The 23,980-nt window shown below is 38.9% G+C and overlaps 1 protein-coding gene across 5 annotated transcripts in view; it reads right to left on the reverse strand.

Annotated features, from left to right (window-relative positions):
* Positions 1-18,959, reverse strand: part of LOC136857677 (zinc finger protein 691) — a 127,980-nt gene extending 109,021 nt beyond the window's left edge. For 2 of the 5 annotated variants that reach the window (XM_067136521.2, XM_067136519.2), the window contains exons 1-2: positions 18,721-18,959; positions 18,149-18,294 (exon numbers count right to left, since the gene is read on the reverse strand). In XM_067136521.2, the coding sequence (XP_066992622.1) occupies positions 18,149-18,202 (54 nt within the window). In that variant the 5' untranslated portion in view covers positions 18,203-18,294; positions 18,721-18,959. The other 3 variants (XM_067136522.2, XM_068225273.1, XM_067136520.2) reach the window with 3 other exon arrangements.
* Between the last annotated feature and the right edge of the window lie 5,021 nt (positions 18,960-23,980).

The following is a 23,980-nucleotide window of genomic DNA, read 5'->3' on the forward strand; positions in this document are numbered from 1 at the left end:
GGAGCTCATATTTAGGATTAAGTTGATGTCAGGCAAGCTGTTATAGAAATTGCAGTACTTAGCCAACAAGTGGAACACTGTTGTCATCAAATATACGTAACGCCTGGAGTGTTCAAACATGTCTGATAATCGAGACGACTCATTCATTGCAAACCATCCACTTCATAGTCCGTATAAATAAATCAATAAATAAATAAATAAATAAAGCAGAGAAATTGTTCCATCTAACAGATACTTTTTTTTTTAATTTTGCCCTTGGCAAATTGAATTTACCAGTAGTACGCATTTTGTTTAGATTGACTAAACATCATCAGCTACACTTTTTGGTTTAGGCAGAAATTCATAAAAGGTTTGTTCCAACACGAACAGTTTGCAAACTCTCTGATGCATGCGCGGTAAGGAAAGAGCGTTCCAACAAACTTCAAAATGAAACGCGGACTCTGAGTCGGTTGTTCCAACAGACTGCAGACCGTTCATGAACCAGTTTGCTGATGGGCAAAACAGTTTGTGGTCCAAAGCAAGAACTGTTCGTCAGTGACATGCGCAGTACACCAAAATAACTGAGCTGTGCATTGTGGTCCATTGCTGTCAACAGCTGATCGGTCATCATCATCATCATCATCATCATCATCATCATCATCATCATCATCATCATCATCTGGTGGGAGCAGAAGACACGCTATACATACTGTACCATTACGTTACATTAGCGGCCGTCAATATAATGGATACAGTGGACAAAGATGGCGGACAGTAGCTTCAGGTGCGAGTACACAGAGTAGTGATCTAATAAATCGATATCGCCCGGCCGCAAGGGAAAAAGAATTTCAAGAGTTAAATAATGATGGACGGAAAAATTTGAAAGAGAACGATTCTTGACTACTTTGTGAAGATAAAAGCTACAAATTCAAGGGAAGTTGCACGGCTTATAGTAAGATTATTAAAAAGGATCAACTCAACATCATATACGAAAATATTGATATATTAACAGAATAGAAGACTCTATCTGCAAGAACACAATACGGAAAAGGAGTAGATTTGAAAGAGATATTCGTCACTGTGAAATCTGAATTCAGAGACGGAAAGGAAGCTTCAGCTGAATTACATGTTGCCGAAAATAACACCATAGCGGCATAATTTATTGTTTCCAGGAGGGAGACAATATCTGTTTAAGCAAAAGAAAGAGCAAGGAATAGGCCAAATTAGAGAAATCTATAAATTTAAAGAAGAGAATATTTTCGTCTAACTCGAATTTCAAAAAAACAGATATTGTGAATTGAATTGCCTATTTTTCACCAGTATACTATGAACTCTACTATGTATTTCTTCTTTTGTGATTGCATGATGACTGGTGACAAGATGGCCTCAGCTTAAACAGAAGGAATGTTTCGCTCAAGATTGATTAGCTCAAGCCAAGACCCAAGATGAAGCCGCAGATGACGTAGTCTTCGGATCGCAGTGGTTGCATACTCCGAGATGCCGTAGTCCAGCAGAGATCCAGCGGATAAATCCCGTCACGAGATAAGTATTACGAGTTGCATCGTAATAAATTTCAAATCAATTAATGAAAAATATTTATAGGTGTACAGGAGTGCTAGATATAAGAGATCAAGTGCCAATGAGAAGATATATGAATATAAATGCGATTTATTAGCCGATGAAAAGTGCTATTTTGTGCTATATAACTGCAGTGCTAATGTGATAATGTTAAGGTTATTGGAAACTAGATCTGACTGAGTATTTATGCATGTTTTGTGCCAATTAATACGTATAGACTGTGAAGCGTTTAGCCAGTTGTGGATGTATAAATATAAGCGAGATATAAGACGTAACCTAGAAATTCAGGTCAATATGTATACCAACCATGGCCAGTATGATAATAATATGGTAAAGAAGTGTTTGAAATATTACGAAGTTGCAGTGTATAAGAGAATAATGAGGTCATTGAATATTGCGTCCGTAACACAGAGGTTATTTTAATGGAATTGAGTGATGATATATTTTAAATATGAAGGAATATATATAAATACGGAGGAAATGAAGTGTTAATGTGGCATATTATGAGTAGAATGAGGAGATATGTTTCTGTTCGTTATTTAAGAATGGGATAGATAATTGAAATGCGAATTCCTGTGTTACACATTATATTTAGATTTGGGTTAGCACTGCAAGTAAAGAATATAGGCCATGTTGACTTGAATGCATGTTTCGAGCCAAGCAGTATGTGTTTTGTTGTAACTTTCGGAGGATGATATGGAGAGGTTACGTGTTTATTAGGCAGTACGTTATATATATTTGGGAATGGAATGGAATCTCGCACATTTACGTATTTGAAGGTCGGCACGTTAGCGCTTACACGGAGTACGGTCTGTTTTATCGAAACTATGGCACAGCACAGAAATATTTGGGAATGTGTAAATATTTTAGCACATGACTAGGACTGTATGGCACGATTTTCGCAGATTAGAATGACGTACCGTCAAATCTATGGCACTCCGTACTAGATTTTATTTGAGTTGTACATATGGTGATGTACTGAATTAATCTATTCATTTGGGTTATGATAGGAATTTTGGTAACTGTATGGGTGTTTTGAACCCATAATTAGTGCTAATGCTTATCTCGTAACGTGGTGAGTCACAAACAAGAATCCAAACAAGAATACAAAGATGTGTTTGAATAAATTTTTGGTCAAATAGACTGAAAACCAAAATGAAACTTAACTTATGCCCCAAAGAAAATTCCAAACAACATTAAATGAAAGATATTCCACTCCTCCTTGATTTAATAAAGTTCTGATCCCTATTTTTCCCCTTATATGAATTTAATCATGGAAGATATGGTATAATTTGGTTATTATCAATTATGTAAGCAAATGTATTGAAGATTTAAACGTCTTTCAAATATGTTTATTCCGGAATCCAAGTACTTTGAGGATGATACTTAAAATATTACGATTTTCCTTTCCTTATTGCCAATGAATATATATGATTCAATTTTATTATACATTAGCATGCTAATAAATTAGATATAGATTTGATTTTGCATTTCTATTCTTTAAGTAGGTAGTAGTAGGATAATATACGGAATTATTGAGTTAGCTTACGCTTAATATTAGGTGAGGATCTGATATTTTCTTTTAACATAAGGATATAGTATGAATATTTCAACGGTCGGCGACTCTTCAACGGAATCCACGATTTATTTAATGCATGTAGGAACAACGAAGCGAATTTTTACCCTGGGAAATGATTATATGCCATATGTTGGAACTCAAGCTCATAAATACTATTCCAGTTTGGAATCTTTGTATGACTTGCGACCCGATGCTTAGAATTTAGTGGCCGGAGCAATATTTAGATATGTGAATACTCAGATAATACTGCAATAACATGAGACAGAAATGCCAATAAAGGTCGCAAATCAAAGATAAAGGCATCGGGAAAGGTTACACTGATCATCTGGTATAATACTATTACAATTAAACAGAAGTAAGGCGTTATTACACATTTAAAAAGTCATGTTTGACTACACACTAACAAAATACCAGACAATAAATATTAATAAGAATGATACTATATTGAAGGCGATTCTGATGATTTTAAGAACTTCAACTCCAGCGAAGATGATCTTGAGGTACATTACAATATTCCAAAGTGAAAAATGATAATTATTTAGGCAAGTTATTTTTTTACTTGTTTGCAATTGTTTAAATGATATGTTACATGCAGTTAAATAAATAATTTAGTAACCAAAATTATAATAATGAAATGTTCAAGGAGCCTTAACAAGCAGAGCAGAACAACTGTTTATCCTCAAACATGCTGACTAGGAATCTCCCACGTAATCATGAACGCATGCGCATTGCAGTTTTTGTTGACCGTTCACGAACCGTTCCAACAGACTGCCGTTTAGCAACGATTCCCAACAAGTACATAGTTCGTGCATGCGCTTACAAAAGTCCATGAACTGGTACAAAATCGTAAGCAAACTGCTTGTTGGAATAAAAACCTAAAAGTACAGAGACATACTATCCCATATGAATCTTGAAACAATCTAACATGAGGGGGAGGTTAAGAACTTAGGTATGTCTATTTTGGCTAAAACTTATGGCTAGCAAATATTTCTAAATACATGATATCATTTATGATTAGAAAATGTCTTTGTTCTTTTTTTTTTTGTGTTCCCATAACTTGAAACATAGAATGTGAACTGTCTTCTTACATACGATCCCGAATATAGGAGCGCCACCTCATGTTCTTACAAGCTTGGGAGTGGCCCTGCACCTGTAGCTTCAACTGTTAACCTGATTCAGCAACAGATGTTGCACAAACTATTGATAGCTCGTATGACAATGATTGTTGCTACTTCTTTCCTCACTTATTATTTTATATTTTGCAAGTATATTATTGCTATACATACTGTCCGAGGTGACATCAATGGAGAGTAGAAGGCAGTCTGAGAAGAGGGTTTTGAGAATAGTGGCAGGAAGTTCTAGCAAATGACCAGTCACGAAATGGGAAAATCAAGGGAATGTACAAAAGGTTGAAGACTTTTGTCAACCAGAGCTGAAATGGGTTTTGTGAAAGAAGCTTGGCTAAAGGCAATGGAGTGTCCTGGACTGTTGGCCTTATGAATCTAGGAAGCACATGGAACTTGGTAATACAAGGCTGTTTGGGATGCGGAGACCGTTAAAGGATTCGTATAGACGCACACACGGTCCACGGAGTTTGATGTAAGTGGCTTAAGTTTCTGATCATGTGTAGGGTCCTGGTTGAGACAGACATTGTGTGGTTATGTCAGAGAATTACAGCCTCAAAATCATAGCCGTGGCAATTTATGACAGCTTTGGTGGATGCATGGTCGGTGAGAAAGATTATGACTGGGTTGTCTTGTAGGCCTAAGAGCATGGAATTTGCACCGAGTCGTCTTGTGCTGATTAGGGGGAGAGGCTCAGAATTTAGGGTCAGATAGACTGGTTAGACTGCCATTTGGTGAAAGTATTTCTTTTTAACAATCGATATTTTAAGTATTGTCAAACAGTCTGGAGTCTATTGGTTTTTTACATACTTTTGAAGCTATACCACACAGAAACTGAGTTACATTAAGAATGAAAATAGTGTAAGATTGTTTATAACTTGTGAAAATAGTTCCTAGTACTTTCATGTTCTGAAATTGTGATGGTCGAGAAAAATAATTTATAAAAGCTGGTCGACTCAACCCTGTAAACGGAACTATGGAAAATTCTAAATTCCCATGAAGGAACTATGTCGACCACTGTTTTTTTTTTTTTTTTTTTTTGCTAGCAGCTTTACGTCGCACCGACACAGATAGGCCTTATGGCGACGATGGGACAGGGAAGGGCTAGGAGTGGGAAGGAAGCGGCCGTGGCCTTAATTAAGGTACAGCCCCAGCATTTGCCTGGTGTGAAAATGGGAAACCACGGAAAACCATCTTCAGGGCTGCCGACAGTGGGGCTCGAACCCACGATCTCCCGGATGCAAGCTCACAGCCACGCGCCTCTACGCGCACGGCCAACTCGCCCGGAGACCACTGTTTTAAAGTACACAAAAATTAGGTTCTTCGCACATTCCTGTAGTCTCGACCACCTTATTTGTTCGTGCTCTTCCTGTCATTCAATTAGGCATGCGAGATAGGAAAATTTGATGTTATCCAAGCTTTAAAACATAACTAGCATGTACCCGCGGCTTTGCCCGCGTTTATTAATTAGACTGTTCTATATAATAAAAAAATACTTTTTTCCTTATAGAGCTTCCGGTTGAGCTATATTAGTGTCCTTCCAAATGGAGCTAAGATATACCGTGCGTTTGACTTTCCAACTCTTGAACAAACCGCGTACAGTTGACAATGGGAGAAGCAGCCTTTTCAAAGATGGAGTCCTACAACTTTAAAGAGATTGTTCTTGTGCCTTGTTGATGTTCATAGCGAAACTGAAACAAACTGGGAACTGCAGACATCTAAACTTAAACTGTACATCCGAAGAAATTATTTGAATCCGAGGAATGAATATTACTTCGATCGCGGCATGCCCAATCACGAGAATGGCTTCAGTAATATTAGTCATCAGTTTCAGAGTCGTGTTCATTGCAGAGGGCAGGATGAAGGATAATCTGTGCCACAATCATCCGTTCTTAGATGTTCGAGGGTACTCCAGGTGAGTCCAAGGTTTTCAAAAGCTCTGCCGTGTAGTCAATAGACTTGTAACTTTGTAGAACATCGAGTAATTCTTGTAAAAGCTGCTTGTTGATGACGTCAGCTTCACTTCTTGGAGCAAGAATTGCTCTTTGACATCGCCATGCGTAATTGGTGAAATGCTGTGGCCACGAATGTTAAAAATTTCAGATCTGTGCGTGTTTATTTAATCTAATCTTCATTATATATAGCTTATGTTTTCTCTAAATGAAACAATAAAACATGAGATTGAATTAGTAGAAAGAAAACATGGAAATCTGATAATTCTTGTGAGTGTTGCTTACTGATGACATTGACACCTTCATGTCTTGGTGCAAGAATTGCTCTTAGACACAGCCATGCATCGTAGGTGAAAACCGGTGCCCACCTATGACAAACATTTCAGATCTTTGTTTGCCATAGATTTGGCTGGGCATCGCACACATGCACACAGACTGACACAGACATCATGGACTGAAGGAAAACGGCTTCCTATTCCACAGACTTAAAATGGCATCTTGACTGATGTATTATTCCTTGTTTATTCTTATCGCCTATCTTGTGTCCTATATATTTCCTCTAAATGTATACAGGTCCAACCCTTGTCTCCTTTCTCTATGCGGTTTGCGTATGAAGTGAGATGAACCTTTGCGAGTTTTTACGACCGGATATCTTTCATGACGTCAACCTAATCCGACGAATTAATGAGATGAAATGAATGACATGATATATGATCGTAAGAATGAAGAGGATGAAACCCGGCACCGGCACATAGCCTACTCCTCTCGAATAGCTCAAGACTTTACGTCCCCATCCGACGGACGAATCACCATCAACAGCGCCATACGCCGTCACACCATGTAAGACCGAAAACGGCTTCCTACGCCATGGACATAAAATGGCTCCATGAATTGTGTTCTCTACCTACTTTATGTACGTTGCCTAGCGACAGTGACTACGCATATAATCTAGGTGACAGCACGTTGGATTGTCATATCCCAATACATGTTTTCCGTTCATAACCAATGAAAGCTAAAATGAAAATTCCGGTTTTGAGGTGCATTCGGACCCCCATCCATCTACCTATGTTCAAAATTTCAGATCTATGCGTGCTGTAGATTTTCCTGGGCAACGTGCAGACAGACAGACAAACAGACAAACTTCCTTTTATTATTATAGATGATAAACCATTCATACATTACATAGGATGAGGGTCTATTCATTTATGAATTTACTAGAACCTTCTTTTTTTTTTTAACTGCCTGACTTATATTAAAGTTCATTTAACTGTCAACTCTGGTCCTTCACGTGGGGTACCAAGATGATGGTACCACAACGGTTGCCCTATGATACCAGAGGGACAAAGTTATGTGGAGGTTGAATATGGGCAAATTTCTTAACTTGCTTCATATCTACTTCTGAATGTAATTTACGACCCATGATGTGTATCATTAACCAGATGATCTTATGCCTGAAATAACATCTCTGCGCTAGACTTAGGACAATCGTGTCACAAGTTACACGGTGTATGAAATTTCAAAAATTACCAAATGTTTTGAAACATGTCCGTGTTTGTTATCATTAACAACAATGATGTGCAAAAAACATTTTGCACCAGAAGTTCTGCACACTGCATTGCTATACAGTATGTAGGGCTGGTTTGAAATAACCAATACAACCCGCAGACCAACAGGTAGCCCAATTCCTAGGGGCTTTAGAATACTGGGACACCCTCTCTCTAGGAGTCATAAATATGGAGGGCCCTTTCCCTGGGTTAAGGGTGAAAACCTCAACGGCATCTACGGCGGAGAAGATGGACTTCAGTTCGGTGGAGATGGCGGAAGAGGCAACCCATCCTTCCGGGGGTGTACAGATGGAACCTACTGCCTTGTAGGACAAGGAAGGCATCCTCAAAGGCTAAGGGAGTAAACATTGAAAGAAAATCCTCTTATGTTTTAGGCCTAGCAAGTCAGCATGAAAGTACTGAGTACAGTCGCTTTTAGTAAGAAAAAGAGCCTCGGAAAGAAGATTATAGACCAGACTGACACTTCCTCTCAGACAATTGTAAAGTATGATGACCGTAAGGCTGATGATATACAATGTTCTGAAAGGAAACCCAAAATAAATAGATTCAAATACCAAATCGGAACTATGAACATTCTATCATTAACTGGAAAGGTAGATTAACTCCTAGACATGATGGATAGAAGAAAAATATCAATTTTTTTTTTGCTAGGGGCTTTACGTCGCACCGACACAGATAGGTCTTATGGCGACGATGGGATAGGAAAGGCCTAGAAGTTGGAAGGAAGCGGCCGTGGCCTTAATTAAGGTACAGCCCCAGCATTTGCCTGGTGTGAAAAATGGGAAACCACTTTCAATATCAATATTGGGATTAAGTAAGACCAAATGGAAAGGGATTGGAAGTAAGACACTTCGTGGAGGATACAAATTATATTGGAGTGGGCAGGAGAAGGTAGCGAAAAATGGTGTTTGATTCTTAATTAATGAAGGGACTGATGCTACAGCTGAAGTTATCTGCAAAAGTGATATAATCATTAAAATGTTCATGAAACTGGAGAACACTAAGTACACCGTCATACGAGTGTATGCCCCACAGACAGGCTGCAGCGAGGAAGACAAAGAGAAATTTCGGCAAGACCTGGAAGATACAGTTCATGAGGAAAACATTATTATTGGAGATCTAAACACTAAAGTTGGGGTAAACAGATGGGGTTGCAAAAACATCATTGGTCCACATAGATTTGGACAAAGGAATCCAGAAGTAAAACAACTATTAGATCTGTGCAGAAGGAATGATCTTATAATCAAAAATAAATTCTTCAAAAAAGGAGACAGTCACAGAGTAACAGCCTCCCATAAGTCCAACCCCTCGTCCACGTCGTGGGAGGTGGGCAACGGCATGAAGTAAGTGATTGCCTGCAGGGGTGATGTACAGTGGGGACTGTGTGTGCCCCATGACCGCTACGGTAGCTGTGAAGGCCCTACAGGAACCCTGAAAAGTGACGGCTAATGGGGCTCTGGTGAAGTTCTCAATGGCAGATGCGGCGGAAAGAGAGACATTTGGAACGACAAATCTGGCAGACGAGGCAACCCTCTTCCCGTGGGCTTTAAAGAAACAAGGGGAACCACTGCCTTGTGGTGAAGAGGGATCTTCAAAGGCTAAGGGAGACAACCCCTACAGAAAACAGCAGGCTTGGAGGCTTCAGGTGGCAGTCCCACCACCAAGCTCGGGTTGCTGTGGGCTAATAACTCGCACAGCCTTAAATATAACCTATTAAAGAAACTGAAGTGAAACACAACCGGATGGATAATAAGTTGACGACTTTTTTAGGTTAGCCAACAATAGGAACAGATGGAAGGGTTTCACGGAAGCCCTATGCTCCAGGAGGAGCAACAGGAAATAAGTCAAGTAAGTCAAGTCACAGAGTAACAAGGTACAGTTGGGCAGTTGGGATAGCCAGTATAGAACATTGATTGACTACGTAATCATGAATAAAAAGGTGGTAGATACATCACAGATGTAAAGGTCATCCCTAGTGAAAGCATGGACAGTGACCACAGATTGCTAGTAGTAGACTTTAAATATAAGACTAATGAAATACAGAAAATTATGAAAAAACCAAGGGTTAAAACTTGGAAGTTGCAAGAAGTCCAAATAAAGGAAGAATACAAACTAAGGATTCAACAGAGTCTGCCAAAGGGTGAAGTAACTAACGTTAATGAAGAGTGGAAAGCTTTCAAAGACACCTTTGTGGGAGAAGCCAAAAACCTATTTGGAGTTACAAGTTCCATCAAAAGGAAAAAGGAGACACCATGGTGAAATGATAGAGTGAAAACAGCGGTGAAAGAAAGAAACCAAATAAAGAAGGCACTGGACAAAGAAAAACAAAAACAGGGACAAGAACGCAAAGAACAAGAAATACAAAGACTCCAAGGAGTATACAGGAACATGAAACTTGCTGTAAAGAACATTGTAAGGGAAGAAAAAGAGAAGAAATGGAATGAGTTTGCAGACAAACTGGAAGAGGACAGTAGAGGAAATATGAAATTGCTATACAGAGCAGTGAAAAACAAGCAAAGGGATCAAGAGACCACAAAAAGCAATAGAACGTGATGATGGAACTCTGGCACAAGAAGAGAGAGAAATTAAACAGGAACTCAAGATCTATTTCAGAAAGTTGCTGAATGGAGATACATAAAACATAACGATGGATAGAGAGGAGAGCCAATTCGAGGAACCTCAACTGAACCACCAATTACATGGCTTGAGGTTGAAAATGCGCTCAAGAGCATGAAGAAAGGAAAGGCAGTAGGCGTAGAAGAACTAAGTGCAGATATGCTGAAAACGGTGTGAATTCCAGGAATCCAATGGCTCTACAGACTGCTCAACAAGATATGGGAGCAAAATACTATTCCTGAGGACTGGAAGATGGACATCACTGCACCTCTGTTCAAGAAAGGAAACAGACAAATATATACTAATTATCGTGGTATTATACTACTGTCTCATGTCCTGAAAATATTGGAAAAAGTAATAGAGACCAGAATCAGAGATACTGTTGTATCAATTTTGGAAGAAGAGCAGTATGGTTTCAGACCAGGAAAGTCAACTACAGACCTAATATTTGCAATTAGGATGCTAATGGAAAAGTACTGGGAGAAGAACAAGCCTTTATTAGTAATATTTTTGGACATCGAGAAAGCCTACAACAGTGTACCAAGGGAAAGAATTTGGCAATGCATGAAAGAACTTCAAATGCGCGACAGCCTCATAGACAAAGTGAAAATATTGTATAGTGGGAATAGTTGTATTCAAGTAGGACATGGTGTGTCGGACTGGTTTGAAACAAAGAGAGGAGTGCAGCAGGGCAGCTCATTGTCATCACTTCTATTTATTATTGTGATGGATGTAGTAATGAAATCTATTAAAAGGAAAGAACATGGATATATCAAAGCTTTCACATTTGCAAATGATGATGTAATCTGGAGTGACTCAGAAGAGGAATTGGGAGAAAGAATACAAAACTGGAATGAGGAGTTTAAGAAATATGGTTTAAACATCAGTAAGACCAAGACGGTAGTGATGAAAGTGTATGGGGAAGGAGCAAAACCAACAGTCATGTTACATGAAGCCCAACTGGACAGCGTTCCAGTTTTCAAATACTTGAGTAGCGTTCTATCAAATGACAACCTAGCAAAACATGAGGTGAACAATCGAATCTATAAGGCAACACAATTTTACCACCAGATAAGACACCTGCTGTGGGATGAGCAAATACCTATGAAAACAAAAATTACATTTTACAAGTCCTATTATACACTAATTCTTACATACAGTCTCGAAACCACAACGCTGACCAATAGAGATAATTCCAAACTCCACGCAGCTGAAATGAAATTCCTACACACTATGATCCAGAAAACCAGGAAAGACAAGATTAGGAATGAGAAAATTAGAGAAGTAGGAATAGATGATTCTCTCCTCAATAAGATTCAGATATCAAGACTGAAGTGGTTTGATCACATGAAGAGGATGCCAGTTAACAGAACTGCAAGGAAGGAATTTGACAGAAAAGTAGAAGGAAGACATGGGAAGGCCACGAAAGAAATGGATAGATTTAGTTAAGAACAATGTACTGCTGAGAGGTCATGATTGGGACAAGGTGGTGGAGGAGGAATGGTACAAGGACAAGATGAGATGGAGGAGGCTCATATACCACACCTAGGAAACTGGAGATGGTTTAGGATGATGATGAGTATGGAAAAATAATTTTTGTTGTAAGTTAAGCATAGAATTCTGGGAGTAGAAATATATATATATTTTTTTATTTTAAATTTCAGTCTAATTTAACAAGGCCAAATTGGTTAAAGTTCAACACTTAATTTTTATTATATTTTTACTCTTCACTACAGACTCCATCATAGATGTCATGCAATGCAGTTGGTACTTCCATGTCGGATGGTAAGACATGACAGTCAGCTGGTAAACACGCCTAAGACAGATAACAAACATGTGAAATAATAAAGGCTACTATTAAGTGGTATTTATGCCAAATAGTTTCATGGTTCTAATGTGATCATCCCTTGGTTACCCCTTTTAGTCACCTCTTAGACAAACAGAGGATACCATGGGTGTATTCTTCGTCTGCGTCCCCCACCCGCAGGGGTAGATAAAAATAAGTAGTGATCCGTCATTTTGAAAAATGAAGTAACGGACAAAGAAAGGTACTCTAAATGATTTGAAAGGAATCTTCCAATCTGTCCAACTTGTGAAAGAAATAGCCCTACTTGCTCAATACAAACTGCACTAAAACCTCAAGAAATAATGAAGACTAACTGATCAGTGCTGCTAGATTAAAACTCTTATGTAATCATAATCTATATAACCAAATTACAAACCTGTATCAGATCAAGAGATTTGGACCCCTATTAACCTTTTCCATCCCATGCCCGAGTTAACTCGGATGTAAACATTTCTCCCTCTGTCCCAAACACGAGTTAACTCGGATTTAAAGCAATGCGCTCTTGTTCACTTCCGAGTTCAGTCCAACGCTGTTGACATGCTTTGTTCAGACGACGGACGATTCATAAATCGCCTTACCGTATTTTTGACGATAATTATGTGCCTTGTGTTTTTCTTTCAAAGCTGTCTTCTGAGATGGGTGCACGGGAGTGTAAAGAAAGCATAACGAAATATTATATTTGAGAAATTTTAGGTAATGATGATGAGTCTGATTTTTTATGAATATAGTGGAGATAAGTTGCAGTGAAACAAGCTGTCGACATTTATCACGCCAAGTTTTTTCAAGTTTTGGGAAAAGTGTTAGGAGAAAACTATTGATAATATTGTCGTTCCATGACTTTTTAGTAGCTGTGTAAATACAAAGTATTTATGGACTATTACAACCACTGTCGAAACGTCCAGAAAAATCTGATATGGGACATGCATAAGGCTGAAAGAAACTTGGGAGTGAAAAGGTTAATGTCAAGATATAGGAACATGCTGGCTAGCAAGGACTGATGCACACCTGTGCAACACTAACAGTGTTGTGAGGGAGCATTACTAAAATGAAAGGGAAACAATATTGCAAAGAAAAGTCCTCTGTCTCACCCTTTGCGTGCAGTTGATATGAAAGCGTAGCGAGAAGCTGACAAGACTTTCCTAGTAACAAATAAAGACTAATCTTTCAAATAATTCCATCAGAAAATCCTAGTAACACAATTTTAAAAAAGGAAGTTATCATGGATAACTGTTTATGTGACTAATTCTTAAATCAGCTGCACCCTACTTAAATTTATAAGAGACTAAGATAATTTTGATCTCCTTCTGAAAGAAGAACTTAATGGTTATAGTCAGCTCAACACTAAAATAAAATAGATTAGAAAATAAAATGGAATTTAGAGCCTAATTTATTTTCAAATTTATTCATAATTTCATCCCAGTTTTTAATGTCAATTGTATATTTGTTCATTTGTTTTATGCCAATTGTGTGTATGTACATTTGTTTAGTTATTAGCTATTTTACATTACGGCTGAAGATGGCCAGCTCAGGCCGAAACTAGTCCCTAGTTACTGTAATTCAAAATATTGCATATTATAGTATTGAAAGATGGACCATTATGACATTAATTTAATAATTATTATTATACATACTATATAGTACTGCATTTTTATAAATAAAAATACTGGTAATAGGTAGGAACAACCACATAATGAAGTCAGACATCTTTATATATCAACTTTAGTTTATTCCTAAAGTGCAATACCTCACTAAAACATTGAATTGTAAACCAATGAAAATAATGTAGGCCTATTTGGTTTCCTCAGCCTACACCTTATTTATATCATGTTAACACTGTACTGATGCTTGTTGTTTAAAGAGCCCTAACATCTAGGTCATCAGCCCAATGTTGTATTAATTGATTGATGTTTGTTGTTTAAAGGGCCTAACATCGAGGTCTTCAGCTCCTAGTGGTATGAAATGAGACGAAATGAGATGACAAATTAAAAGTCCAAAATCCTCCACTGACCAGAATTCAAAGCGTGAGGACAAAGAATGAATGCATGGATTGATATGAAGTTAAAACGATCAGTGGTTCCGACCCACAGTGCCTCACATGCACAGAAGCTGGCACAAAACAATAGTAGTACGATGCTGAATCGATTAGAATATGCTCGTTCTCAAAAGGGGTCCAAAATCCAGGTCATCGGCCCTCATAATGGTATTTATCACTAGAAAAGTAGAACCATGGTATTTCCCATGTTGTGGTACTAATCAAGAGTAGCGTAGACTCGCGGTATTCCATACATTACGGTATGACTCACAGGTAATTAAATTCGCACATGTATTACAGACCTAATGTGTTTCCCACATTGCGGTGCCCTTGACAGGCAACGCAAACCTATGGTGTTCATCACCTAAGTGTAGGCTACTAACCACAGGGACTCGTACTATCCCGTGGTGTTCCTCATATAGGGGGTACTAATCATAGGCAAGCCAGAACCATGGGTTCCTTCATCCCATGGTGTCGCTCATACAGTGCTACTAATCACAGGTACTGTAAAAGCCATTGTGCCCACGTTTGCCACTAATCACAAACCTATTTGGTACCCAACATAGTGGTACTACGCACAAGTAAAGGCGACCCATGGTGTTCCCCACGTGGTGGTACTAATCACAAATAGTTTCATGGTTCTAATGTGATCATCCCTTGGTTACCCCTTTTAGTCACCTCTTAGACAGGCAGAGGATACCATGGATGTATTCTTCATCTGCGTCCCCCACCCGCAGGGGGTAGATAAAGAGAAAAAAAAAAGTAGTGATCCGTCATTTCGAAAAATGAAGTAACGGACAAAGAAAGGCAAGGGCCACGAAGGGCGTGAAAATGAAAGACTCCCTAGGCCTCGAATACTTTAATACCGTCGGGGTCAAAAAAAAAAAACAAGAGTTGACCAAGGGAGGTCGGACAGGATAGACGAAAGTGAGGAGCCTGGCACAAGTAAGTGGAAGCAATACCAGGACTCAGCTAAGGGCCCTGTGGTCGCCAACCCACACTCCCAAGCTGAGAGCCCCTTGGGCCCCTTTTAGTCACCTCTTACGACAGGCAGTGGATACCGTGCGTGTATTCATTTGCGACCCCCACCCACAGGGGGTAACATTGTATTAGCATGATTATGGTAGATCACTTCATAACTATTATGTGAACAGGGTAAAGGTTATAAAATTACTAATCAGGACATAATAGGCATATGTGAAAAATGAACAAATAAGCCTAGTATGTCAGACTAATATATTTAGCCTACAGAATTACTATTAGCACACAATGATTTGACCAATCATTCAGTATTAACTGATTGTGCTATGTAATATATTATGACTGTATTATGTAATATGTTTTCAGATACAAAAGTGACATTCTGACATTACTGAATAGTAGGCTAAATCAGATACTTTTTCAGATACTTCATCCAGCATATCAAGTCTACTGTGTCTTTTGATTTTGACTGAAATCATAAATTAAAAGTAAATTCAGCGAGATATGTCCAAAAACTTTAAGTACTATGTTGAACACCTGTTTAAATGTTCACATACTTACCATGACTCAAAACAAATTTCATATAGGTAAGGCTTATTCACTAAGATACAACCAATGGAAATTAATGATATATATATATATATATATTTTATGAACAAGCAGTACCGGTAATAATTTCTGCCTGCATGAAGCAAGTTTCATGTACCCAGCTGTTAGAAGACAGGCATGATATGATGTAAAGAGTACAAAAATAAAACTTTATGAATTACCTAGTCTAAGAAACACTTGAGAGTTTTAAAGCAGGCTATAATATCCTGGTTCAATTCCCAATATCCAATTCGGAGGCTTTCTATACTGCTCAATATAACAACTAGTGCAATTCATAAATGATTATATCAATAACGGTCTCTGCTACCACAGGTAGGGGAGGTGGATTTCTTGTCTGAGCAGTTAATATGGATTAACGATGCATCCATTTCTAAGTTTTATCTGTACCATCTAGCAGTAAAACAAAAGGACAATGGCTAGGTATACTGCCGAGACTAATTTTGTATGATAGTCAGCACTATAAGGACAAGGTTTAGATCACATAGAGCACGTTACAGGTAACAAATGTGGCTTCCTACATCTTTCCCTATTATATATATCATCATCTGCAGTTTCCAGCTGTTGACCGGGTCTGCTTGGAACATAAGCCTCTCCATCTCTTCTTGTCTTCCCACCACTTCTCCCTAGTCACTCTTGCCCAGTCCTCTCCTCTTCTCTGTACACACTTCCACTCCTTTTATCCACCTGTCTCTTGGTCGTTTACCTGTTATCTCCATTTCATGCATCCTCCTCAGTATCCTTTCCTCTGTCATTCTCTTCATGTGTCCATACCATCTAAGTCTAGATGCCTCTATCTTATTTTCTAGGGGCTCTTCTTTTACTATATCTCGAACCTTCTCATTTCTCATCTTCTCAAATCTTGTCACTCCTATCCTGCTTCTCAGAAACTCAAATTCCCTTGCCTGTATGCTATTCACGGCTCTCTGCCTCATTACACAAGTCTCAGTTGCATACGTCAGAATAGGTATACAGTACATCCTGTATATCACCCTTTTGCTTCTGAGGCACACCCTTGCTCCAAACCAGGCTTCTGACACTTTTCAGGAATGCTCCTGCTTGTCTTCCACGCTTGATTATTTCCTTCTCATTTCTTCTACTTTCCTCTATGATACTTCCTAAGTACTTGAAACTCTCTACCTTCCTAAGCTGTTCCCCTCCAAGCATTATCCTTCTCGTAGGTCTCTCCTTTCTAGTTGTGATCACTATCTTGCTTTTTTCAGCATTAAATTTCATTCCATATTGTTCCACCTCCTCTACCCAAGCATTTAACTGTTTCTGGATATCCTCTTCCTTTTCTCCCCAGACTAACAGGTCATCTGCAAACATCATCGTTTTCATTTTTCATTCTCCAATCTTCCTTGCCACTTTTTTTATTATCTGTCCATTGTTACTCCGAAGAGCGAAGGTGACAGAGCACTTCCTTGTTTTAATCTACCTCTTTGCTCAAACCAGCCTGTTCTCTCTCCTATTTTCTCATAGGCCCTAACTGACACTCCCATTGTACATCTCTTTCACTCTTCCTACGGCCTGTTCCTTGACACCTTTTTTCTGTAACGCTTCCCAAACCTTGTTTCTACACACACGGTCATAAGCTTTCAAAGTCCACGAAGGCCATCACAAGATCCTTACCCCATTCATAATGACGCTCTTGTAGAAACTTAATCAGCAGCACATAAAAATCCAACAAATATTTATCAGATACCACTGATGAACAAAGATAAAGAAATCAATAAAATACAAAATCACAAGATACGGCCTACAGTAAATTCTTACCACAAACTTAGCATTGAGCAAATCACCGTACAATGGCCAGCTGATGTAAAATACCAAATGCAAATTAATTATATAAAACAAGTGCAATTAATTCAATGAGTTACACAAAGCAAAAGAATGAGGTTGTTTAACTTCAATTTTACAAGCCATCTTCAGAGCCCCAGCCATTCTTGTGTAATGAATTATTCCTCCCACCATCTCCCCCAATAACTCCTTAGGTCACACCTCAATTTAGAGCATGAGGTACAATAAGAAAACACTGTAACAGTGGACTAAAGTACCTACATATTATTAAATACCATCTTGTTTAGAAACATGCTGATATTACTGATTTTGGGCCCCTAGGTGTCAGTTTCTCTCTTGATCACCCGAACAAGGGCAATAACATTACTACAATATAATCTTAAAACATTATCACAAAATTTAACATCACATCCTACTCTTGATCCATTACTTACAACAAAACTGAACAAAAACAGGTATCAAACTAAGAAGACTTTAAAGTCATTCTTACCGCCTCTATGAATGGGTACCAATTGGATTCACAGTTTGATGTATACTGCTCCATCGTCTTCAGGGATGCTACTAGATTGTCTCAATGTTTATATCCTACTGACAGATCTCCTGTCAGCTCTCTGACCAGTTATAAAGACGTCAGTCCTAAAACAAGAAGTATCTTAAGAAAAATGCTTAGAACTCCCGTTATTAATTATATCGAATTCCGGACATAACTATGACAGTTCAAAAGACAGATACTTATAATAAACATCGAGACTCAAGTACATTTTTACACAAGATCAATCCATTTTTTCACCACTGTACTAGTGATCGACTTATGCACACAATATTACTGACGTATAATGGGAATAATTCACAAGTTGATTTCTCCCCATACCATTTTATTACTCGAGTCCAATCTTCTAATGCCTTCCTTTACTTTATAATAATTTTCAACTGATAAGAACTCACAATATAAACAGGATATTATCATTGCCGGAGCCATGAGCGGGCAGCAGATACAGTTAAGAAAATGCAGCACAGGCCTCCATCGCAAGAGAAAGCCGACGAGATAAATAAATGCCTCACCTCAATTATGGTTCCTGGAGAATAAATTTTACTCTCCCGTGAAAGTACAGTGTATATGGCTTTGCACCATTTCGTGGCTGGAAACGCCGGGCTTACAAACACTGTTACATTGTGGGAGACGTAACGATAGGAACAAAAAATCTTTCTACCATCTCCCGAATTCTGGCAGTTTTGACAAGAGGTGGGAAACGCAAAGCTGGTTTTGTGTCGCGAAAGACTGCAGAAAGGGATAGCAGCTATTCATTCACTACACTTAAGCGAATATTAGCTCAAATTTTCTCTGATCCAACGAATATACGTTTAAAAAAAAGATATATATATTCTCAAACCCTGCGATTTATTTTTCATTTTATTACAGTATCATTAGTAAAAGAAGTCACAGCTATCCCTGCAAAGTACTTCCGGTAACTCTCTAGCGCGAAATTTAAAAACGTTTATTTACCCTAAATCTACATAACTCAATCAAAAACTTACGTTATAATAGCCGAATCGCTATCTCTCTCATAAAATATAGTATTATGTGATTTCAATATACATAAAATGTATTATATACCGTATTCTAACTGTAAAATTGGAAGGCTTTAAACATTTAAGATTTTAGGAAGAACTCGAATTTCAAGCATCCTGTGAGTTTTCTAGTTTTTCCAATAAACACATTAGAACATATAGAATTATTGTTGTGGGCTTTTTCGTTTTATCCCTTGAAGTAATGAAAAGTAATATCTGAAAATTCCTGAAGAGATCGCAGGCATGGGAACGGCGCTAGGGAAAGAAAGACCGAGCTCGATAGCTGCAGTCGCTTAAGTGTGGCCAGTTCCAGTAATCGGGAGATAGTGGGTTCGAGCCACACTGTCAGCAGCCCTGAAGATGGTTTTCTGTGGTTTCCCATTTTCACACTAGGCAAATGCCGAGGCTGAACCTTAATTAAGGCCACGACCGCTTCCTTCCACTTCCTAGGCCTTTCCTATCCCATCGTCCCCATAAGACCTATCTGTGTCGGTGCGACGTAAAGCATACCTTACATACATACATTATTATTATAGACTGTTATGCCTTTCAGCGTTCAGTCTGCAAGCCTCTGTGAATTTACTAAACGTCGCCACAATCCTCGATTTGCAACTAGTGTTGTGGCCTCGTTTAGTTCTATACCTCTTATCTTTAAATTGTTAAAAAAGTCTAACCATCGTCGTCTTGGTCTACCTCTACTTCTCTTACCCTCCATAGCAGAGTCCATTATTCTCCTAGGTAACCTATCCTCCTCCATTCGCCTCACATGACCCCACCACCGAAGCCGGTTTATGCGTACAGCTTCATCCATCGAGTTCATTCCTAAATTAGCCTTCATCTCCTCATTCTGAGTACCCTCCTGCCATTGTTCCCACCTGTTTGTACCAGCAATCATTCTTGCTACTTTCATGTCTGTTACTTCTAACTTACAAATAAGATATCCTGAGTCTACCCATCTTTCACTCTCATAAAGCAAAGTTGGTCTGAAAACAGACCAATGTAAAGATAGTTTCGTCTGGGAGCTGACATCCTTCTTACAGAATACTGTTGATCGCAACTGTGAGCTCACTGCATTAGCTTTACGACACCTTGATTCAATCTCACTTACTATATTACCATCTTGAGAGAACACACAGCCTAAATACTTGAAATTATCAACCTGTTCTAGCTTTGTATCACCAATCTGACATTCAATTCTGTTGAATTTCTTACCTACTGACATCAATTTAGTCTTCGAGAGACTAATTTTCATACCATACTCATTGCACCTATTTTCAAGTTCCAAGATATTAGACTGCAGGCTTTCGGCACAATCTGCCATTAAGACCAAGTCGTCAGCATAGGCCAGACTGCTTACTGCATTTCCACTTAACTGAATCCCTCCCTGCCATTTTATAACTTTCAGTAGATGATCCATGTAAACTACGAACAGCAAAGGTGAAACATTACAGCCTTGTCTAACCCCTGTAAGTACCCTAAACCAAGAACTCACTACCATCAATTCTCACTGAAGCCCAATTGTCAACATAAATGCCTTTGATTGATTTTAATAATCTACCTTTAATTCCATAGTCCCCCAGTATAGTGAACATCTTTTCCCTCAGTACCCTGTCATATGCTTTCTCTAGATCTACAAAACATAAACATAACTGCCTATTCCTCTCGTAGCATTTTTCAATTACCTGGTGCATACTGAAAATCTGATCCTGACAGCCTCTCTGTGGTCTGAAACCACACTGGTTTTCATCCAACGTCCTCTCAATGACTGATCGCACCCTCCCTTCCAAGATGCCAGTGAATACTTTGCCTGGTATACTAATCAATGAGATACCTCGATAGTTGTTGCAATCCCTCCTGTTCCCTTGCTTGTAGATAGATGCAATTACTGCTTTTGTCCAATCTGTAGGTACCTTACCAACACTCCACGCTAATTTTACTACTCTATGAAGCCATTTCATCCCTGCCTTCTCACTATACTTCACCATATCAGGTCTAATTTTATCTATTCCTGTTGCCTTATGACAATGGAGTTTATTTACCACCCTTTCCACTTCCTCAAGCATAATTTCACCAACATCATTTTCCTCCTCCCCATGACCTTGGCTGTTCACAAGACCACCAGAATGATTTCCTTTTACATTGAGAAGATGTTCAAAATATTCCCTCCACCTCTCCAGCGATTCCCTGGGATCTATTATGAGTTCACCTGAATTACTCAAAACACTGTTCATTTCCTTTTTCCCTCCCTTCCTAAGATTCTTTATTACTGTCCAGAAAGGTTTCCCTGCTGCTTGACCTAGCCTTTCCAGGTTGTTACCAAAATCTTCCCATGACTTCTTCTTGGATTCAACAACTATTTGTTTTGCTCTGTTTCTTTCATCTACATACAAATCCTTCTCTGCCTCGGCCCTTGTTTGGAGCCATTTCTGATAAGCCTTCTTTTTACGTTTACATGCTGCTCTCACTTCATCATTCCACCACGATGTTCGCCTTTTCCCATCTTTACACACAGTTGTTCCTAGGCATTCCCTTGCTGTTTCTACTACAGCATCCCTGTATGCCACCCATTCACTTTCTATATCCTGAACCTGCTTACTGTCTACTGTTCGAAACTTCTCACTAATCATATCCATGTACTTCTGTCTAATTTCCTCATCCTGGAGATTTCCTACCCTTATTCGTTTGCAGACATTTTTCACCTTCTCTACCCTAGGCCTAGAGATACTTAGTTCACTACAGATCAGATAGTGGTCTGTATCATCGAAAAACCCCTGGAAAACTCGCACATGCCTACCAGATTTCCTGAATTCTAAGTCTGTTAAGATATAATCTATTAAGGATCTGGTACCCCTAGCCTCCCATGTATAGCGGTGAATAGCCTTATGCTTGAAGAATGTATTCGTAACAGCTAAACCCATACTAGCACAGAAGTCCAGCAAATGCTTCCCATTCCCATTAGCTTCCATATCTTCCCCACATTTAACAATCACCCTTTCATATCCTTCAGTTCTGTTCCCAACTCTCGCATTGAAATCGCCCATTAGCACTATCCTATCCTTGCTGTTGACCCTGACCACGATGTCACTCAATGCTTCATAAAACTTGTCAACTTCATCCTCATCTGCACCCTCACATGAATACACGGACATAATTCTAGTCCTAATTTTTCCAACTGACAAATCTACCCACATCATTCGCTCATTTACGTGCCTAACTGAAACTATGTTGCGTGCAATGGTATTCCTGATAAAGAGCCCTACCCCAGACTCTGCCCTTCCCTTTCTAACACCCGTCAAGTACACTTTATAATCTCCTATCTCTTCCTCGTTATCTCCCCTTACCCGAATATCACTTACTCCTAGCACATCCAGATGCATCCTCTTTGCTGACTCAGCCAGTTCTACCTTCTTTCTTCCATAAGCCCCATTAATATTGATAGCTCCCCATCGAATTCCATTTTGTTCGCCAAGTTGTTTCCAAGGAGTCCCTTGCCTGTCAAATGGAAGTGGGACTCCGTTACTCCCATAGGTCCGAGGCTTGCTTAAAATGTTCTGAGCTCGGTAAATTCATGAAGCAGGATGCTACCCTACATGCACATAGTCCAAGTGAGGGTTACGTACCACCGGTGGATTGTATAGTCCTAGCCGCCTGAGCACAAGGAGGGCCAGGACTCAGAATATATCCAAGATGCCCACTCCAATTCCATAGCAACTGTTATCCCGACTCTCAGGACCACTTACTAAGCCACTCAGCCGTTGCCCATGGTTCACGAACTAGGATGTGACTACAGTAACCCACAAACATGAACCATCGACGTAAAGCAAAAAAAAAAAAAAGGGAAATAAAGAAGAAGAAGAAGAAGACTGTGATTCATAATAGCCACCTCCACAGTATAGGACAGGGGTAGTATACCAAACTTCCCGACTTAATGATTCCGAATAAAATTCGTACAACGAATAATTCGATAGGGATCATATTCCAAACTATCCAACTAAATGAAAATTGAACAATTCGACCAACAATCTACATAATCTTCTCCACCAGACAGTAAGAAAGGTCTAGAAAAAGAAGGAACACTATACCATCAAGACAAGTGTGCAAGAACATTAACGGAAAACTGTCGAAGTTAATAATGAGCCAGTGCAAGTGACAACGAATGAAATCAAAGATGTTTTTAGTTTAGAATAGTTTTTAATTTGTATAATTTTAATCTTAACTAACAAAACCCCCTCCCCCTCCCATCCATCCTTCCTCACCACTTCAACGTCCCTTACTAACACATTTTAATTTAAATTATGAAATGTTTTATGCTTTTTCACCTAAGCTTTAAGCAAAACAGCTGATGATGATTGCTAAGCAATTGAAATATGTTCTGTAAGTTTTTAATGACATAAATTTAGCCAAAGGCTAAATAATAAAAAAGTATTGATCAGGTGGAACCTTTTACTTAATTGTTATCTTGATTACAATATCGATACAGAATGAAGTGGATAGTATGTAATACAGATAGATCTTACGGCGACGATGGGACAGGAAAGGGCTAGGAGTGGGAAGGAAGCAGCCATGGCCTTAATTAAGGTACAGCCCCAGCATTTGTCTGGTGTGAAAATGGGAAACCACTGAAAACCATCTTCAGGACTGCCGACAGTGGGGTTCGAACCCACTATCTCCCGAATACTGAATACTGGCCGCACTTAAGTGATTGCAGCCATTGAGCTTGGTGCATGTCTCTTAGCGCTATCCAGAAACAGCA

This window comes from Anabrus simplex, chromosome 1, assembly GCF_040414725.1.
Source record: "Anabrus simplex isolate iqAnaSimp1 chromosome 1, ASM4041472v1, whole genome shotgun sequence".
Classification (NCBI taxonomy): Eukaryota; Metazoa; Arthropoda; class Insecta; order Orthoptera; family Tettigoniidae; genus Anabrus; species Anabrus simplex.